The sequence below is a fragment of the Tyto alba genome, unplaced genomic scaffold, assembly GCF_018691265.1.
Source record: "Tyto alba isolate M040663 unplaced genomic scaffold, T.alba_DEE_v4.0 Super-Scaffold_5, whole genome shotgun sequence".
In the NCBI taxonomy this organism is placed as follows: Eukaryota; Metazoa; Chordata; class Aves; order Strigiformes; family Tytonidae; genus Tyto; species Tyto alba.
This window is the reverse complement of record NW_024881326.1, coordinates 8,146,781-8,152,780: the sequence shown is the minus strand read 5'-3', so window position 1 is coordinate 8,152,780 and position 6,000 is coordinate 8,146,781. Positions and strand designations below refer to the sequence as shown.

Genomic DNA, 6,000 nt, shown 5'->3' with positions numbered 1-6,000 from the left:
CCTGTTTGGCTGATGGGATCACTCATATAAGTGAGCAATGCAGGACCTTACCAGCTGCTTAAAAATATCATTTTTCATTAGTTGCACAGAGAGCAGAAATATTACTGCTTCAGCCATATTTAAAAGGTACATAAACTGACAGGTAGAAAAACAGAGAGAGAACTGTCTCAGGTAATTATCACTGCATTTGAATTCAGACTACTAGTAAACCTGAATAATTTAGCACTTCATCTCTGAATATTGCTGTAGTAATTATTTTCTATTGCTGATGTTCTCACAAAAAGGTTAATTTCAAATTGTTACTACTGGTTTTGGAAAAAAATCCCATGGAAAATTACATTGCCTTTACTACAAATCTTAAAAGAGATCAAGATATCTTAAGAAATTTCAAATTAATGAAATAACTGACAGATAAATTTATACTTGAACTGTTTAAAAAAAATAATTAAAAAGCTGCAAAAAATGGTGAAATAATCTATAATCAACAGAAAAATTGTTCAAAATCCTCCTAAACTTCTTCCAATATTCTAGTAAGTTGTTTAATAAAACCACATTGCTAACCACTGACTAGGAATACAACATGCCTTGTTAATAAAATGAAGAGATGCTGATGTGAGCAGGTGATTTATTCTGCAGTAACTGATACTAGGTAGTAACTGATACTAGGTACTTTATTGATAAAGCTTCATCTGCATTGTTTCAGTTGGTCATCTTCTAAAATGTATTTGCAAGACAGTGTTACTGGGAAGGTTTCCTCCTTCCTTTTGAGAATGATTCACCCCTTGTGGTCTGTGCACGAGATAATTTTCATAGTACGATTAGAATTTCAAACTGTACTGAAGTCTATATGAAAAAACCAACAACTTCTGTGTATTTCAAACACTATTACTTAAATATGTATGGATGTTGGAGATCATATACAGTGACCTTTTATCCATGCCAGATTGTAAACCTACTGTAACATGATGGGTTGTGTTTTTTCTATCCCCCCTCCTTTTTAAATAAGCAATAAAACTGTACATTAAAAGACAGGAAGGACATTACTGAGTTACAAAAGAATGCCCTCTTTGTCAATAATTTGTAAACGTAAACAAAAAAGTTCAAGTAGAAAAGCAAACAAGTGTGCCGCTGCTTCGAATATGTTTTCTCACCCCATGGGGTTAGGGCAAAGTTCTTTAAAAACGTGTCTTCATGGTGGTCATGAAGCATCTCAAAAGAGTTCTCATCTTCACTACCAGATATCACTGGTGAAGCTAAGCTCCTTTGCTGATAAAGGTAGCAATGGGTTGTTCCTGTGAAACTCTTGGGGATCCTTCATGGTATTGTTAAGAGGTAGCTGTCCATTTAGTAGTGTCAAAGGTATATTACAGTATGTGTGATGGTTGCTTATGGAAGCTATTGGCAATGTTGCTGCTGACACATCATATTCATATCCTCTGCAATAATGTCTCATTTGCACAGAGTCTGTTTGATGGTAATCAGTTAAATCAGCCCGTGATTCTACCAACGTGGCAGAAGTGCCTGTGACGGCAAGAGAGGGTACAGTCTGGAGGTCTCCAAAAAGGCCCTGCTCTGCAGAATCCAGGACCTGATGGCGAGACACCACCTCCTTTTTCTTCCCTGGCATTTCAAAGACTAGGCGCTTCCAAAACTTAGAATTCAGTTTGCTGCTTTTTGGTCCTTTCCACTTGACCACTGAGAGAAGTTTGATGGTGTGCTTTAAAGATTCCACTTCGTGATAATTCACTTTCCCTTTTAATTCAGTACACTCAATCAAAATAACTTTGATTTCTCCACTGACTAGCATGTTATGGAGTCTGTTTTCCATCTCAAAAATACTCCATCCTCTCCTGAGAACATAGTCTGGAGTTAACACGATAATGAGTCTTCTGCTTTGTTCAACACATCTTGTGAGATCTTCAATGTAGGCTACAAATTATAGAAAGAGAGAAAGAGTAAAGAATAAAGAAGTCTATTGTATCAGAACATCAGGCTTGCAATCAAGTATAATAAAATCCTACAGCTTACTGATCCACACCATTTAAGACAAGGGGAATTTCACAACATAATTCAACGAAAGTAGGATTATGAATCACAACATATTTCTGTTTATGGAGTACATATAGAAAGCTCCATAATAACACCCTCCATCCTTCACTGTTTTGCCCTGTTCATCTCAACAGAAAGACATTTACATAATATCCTCACTGTGTAGATGCATTAGTGACTAAAAATACACAGTTCACTTCCTGAAAAAATATAGGTCAAGATCAATGTAATGTTTGTGTAAATTTTAACATTAACACTGATTATGATTAACATCGCATTAAGGGAAGCACGTTGTAGGAAGCAGTTCTTGTGTTTCAGATGCAAGGACACGAGGATGCTGCAGGGTGTATGAACAGTAACTTGCAAGAGTTCAAAAGGATTTCAACCCTCACCACATGCAGAACTTGTGCTATTTCATAGAAGCATCATGGCAGCTCTTTCTTCTTTAGGTATTGACCACAAAAGCACAATAACATTCTTTGTGGCCCAGTGGTCTGTTTTAATATTGTAAATCTGTGCTTCTATGTACCCCAAGGTATTAACAGAAATTTCACAAGTGACAGGAACAAATGGAAAATTTAAACATATTGGAGGTTGTTTATTTGTTGAGACATCAGTGACAAAGAAAATAGTATTATTTTATTCATGCAAGTCAAGTAGTTGCAAACTATCAGCGTAAGCAGAAATGCCAGCCCCATCATTAGCTCCATGACGTCAGATTATTGAACTACAAAACACTCTTGAAGTTGGACTTGGATCCCTGAGTTTCACTTGTCTCAGAGACGGTAGGGAAGAGAAGCCAATTACGCTGGTCTGCCATGGAACAGGATGGGAAAGAGATCTACTTACAGACTTGATCCAAAACCCACTCAAATGAACAGACTTCAAAAAATTTCAGTGGGTTTTGGGTCAAGACCAGAAAAATGATATCACTTGAAAAAAACACACAAAGGTCAGGAAAGTGTTCATTGGTTGCATAGTATTTTGATTGCCATCTTAGAGACAGGAGATATAGATATATATATATATATATTTTTTTTTTAACTACATGAACCTCTTGACCATGCTACTCAGAATGTGCCACCTGACGACAGAGGAGAAGCATGTGTTATAAATGAAGACTTGGACACAAGAGCTGCACAGAACAGATCTTTACTCAGCACAGGGCAGGGCCTCTCTTACACACACTGCCCTCTAGAAGGAACAACAATTACAAATAACATCATTAATCAACATCTGTTACTTCAAGACTCGTTTTTATAGTCCCAGGCACCATACCACAGCATGCTTATTCACACCACTTCCAGTAAAGTAAATAACTACAAAATAGGCCAACAGGAACATTCTAAAATAGCTTATTTTCATGAGACGGAAGGCATAGTTAGCATCAAATCTGCCTTTACCAGTGTTTTATTTCACCACTTAGCAGCAAGAAGAATTTCTTTCACAAATGGAAAAAAGAGGCAATTGCAAACATCCCGCAGACACACAAAAATTTAAGACATACACATACAATACAAATGTCTATGCAACAATCCTGACTTTTAGTTAATGTTTTATGACTCTTAATCATGCAGCATTTACAGTTGGTTTTTTTTCCTTAAAATATTTTATGAGGAAAACCCCCACACTGCTCTGTGTAAAATAGTTACTCATTAATGAAAAAAAATTCAACATTATAATCCATGGGAGAGGCAACGGATTGGGGAGAGAATCAGCAACAATGAGAAAATGATAAGCAGAACTGGTGAAACAAAACTTAAGGAAAGGTAGAAATGTTCAATATAATGGAAAGAGATTATCCCAATGTATCAACAGCTCAGACTCTTCATTTTCTTCCTTTCTTTCTGCTCCCAAAAAGAAAGAATTTAGGTGGGAAGCTTCATCATTAGAGGTTGAATCTGCAAGATACAGTAAAACAACAAACTATCATGCATCTTTCCTGAGACATATTCATTCCTCCTTCAAACAACTCAGAGCACTGCTATGTACAAGACAATTCTCTGCTGGACACAATACCAGTCAGTACCACAGATCCAGGTTAGTGCTAAGCACAGCCATGCATATCCTACATATATCCAATTAAAAAAGAAACCAAACCAACAAAACAAACAAGAAATCACTCCACTTTCACCTCTTCAAATATCCAGTGGCAATAATTTCAATAGCAACAACCCAGCAATAATCCATTATAACATCTCAATCAAGAACTCACCAGACTTTGCTTTAGTCAAACAGGAAATGAGGTGGGAAGAAGACAGGAAAAATTCCCTGTTTTCTCAGCTGGATACTTCTCTCCTCTGTGCCTCTCCCACACTTTGGCATGCCCACCTTCCTGGATATCGGACCAAGTTAGAGCTCTTTCTACAGATGACTAAACAGATACCTCCACAAATGACAACTAGGTGTTGCTTCAAATTCCAAGTTTGCGGCTGGTTCACTGATAGACATGGCCAATGTACAGAGGGTCTGTTGGTGCACTGAGGATAAAATACACTGTATTATAGGAAACTGGAAACCCAAATGAAAAGACAAACGTGTTTTCCAGCCATCTGGTCCAGAAGTACTTAGTACTCCCAATAACTGCAGCTTGGGACTACTACTAAAGGTAGGTGGCAACTCTCCTGGAGCACGTGGTTCCATTGGGTGCACACTACAACATGTTCAATGTGCACAACTTAAACACTGCTGTGAGGAATAGGGTGGGGGGACAGATTCCTGTCTGTGGAACTTCAAACTTTATTTTTTCCAGTGGTACCAGACTGACTGCATAAACCTGTGAGTAGCTAAATCACCCTCCTTTCACTTCAGAATTTGAGACTGCTCAAAATACTGCAGGTTCTGTAGCCTGTCTTAAGTGTTCAGTCCATTAGAAGGTATTAAATCCAAACAACCTATATTGCAATGTAGGATGGAGAAAGGGTTGTTTTCACCTTTCCAGTGAGCTAAGAAGTAATTGTCAGGCAATGGCTCTGTTTCAAGAAAAAAACAGCAGGCATTTCAGGAATGACATCACCAACTAGGATCAACTGTAAGATTCCAGACCAATATATTTCCATTAGATGAATATAATTTTGCTGAAACTTCACTGTCACTGCAGGAGGTGTCAACTTCAATGACATTTCATTGTGAGGGGAGAAAAAAATTTTCTTGACAAAATCAGTATGGAATTATTAATTTTGAATTCCCAAATATTATGTTTTATCATAAACTAGAATGTAAAAACAAAATGCCAACATTAGAATTAACCCACTTAATTTTAATGAAAAAGAACATTTTAAATTTTGACCCTGTTTTCTCCCCTTGAAACATCGTTTTGCAACATGGCACAAAAACTGTTTTCAAAATGTTAGCATTTCCCATAGATCAAAAAAATTAGAATTATGAGTACCTTTATCAGTAACTTACTTGCCTCATGTCCAATGCAATGTCCATAGAGGTATGGACAGTAAGAACTTTTAGACCCATAAACAAACACAGTTTTTGCAGGGTTGCCCTTTAGTAATGAAGACAGATGACCTGACAGTAAATATGTGCTCACGAAACACTGTCAACACGTAACGATGCTGAACTGTAGGTTGAAGCACTGAAGAAGAGAAGTCCAAGACATGCAACCCATCTGCAATTAAATCATGCATAACTGCCTATTGAATCTTGAATGAGCTACACTAACCACAGGCTGTAAGGAAACCCATACAGCCTAATATGCAAGCAGACTAAGAGCAAGGAAATGAATGGACACCATGGACACAGAGTTGCTTACACAACAAAATGTCTGACTAACCAGATTCAGATGATTTGCAGAAGCAGTTGAGAGAGAGGGAAAAAGCACCAGGAATCATATAAAGTACTACAGATATTTTTGGGAAGCATGGTCTGCAGCACCACAAGAACCAAAGAGAATCTACCAACAACCCCATACTGCCTGGTTTCTGGCACTCCGAAAATAAC

The 6,000-nt window shown here is 37.5% G+C and overlaps 1 protein-coding gene across 9 annotated transcripts in view; it reads right to left on the bottom strand.

Moving 5' to 3' along the window:
- Positions 1 to 459: 459 nt before the first annotated feature.
- Positions 460 to 6,000, bottom strand: part of IL1RAPL2 (interleukin 1 receptor accessory protein like 2) — a 394,699-nt gene continuing 389,158 nt past the window's right edge. For all 9 annotated transcript variants that reach the window (XM_032996140.2, XM_032996138.2, XM_032996145.2 and 6 more), the window contains one exon: positions 460 to 1,929. In XM_032996140.2, coding sequence (XP_032852031.1) covers positions 1,232 to 1,929 — 698 coding nt within the window. In that variant the 3' untranslated portion in view covers positions 460 to 1,231. The remainder of the gene's footprint in view (positions 1,930 to 6,000) is intronic.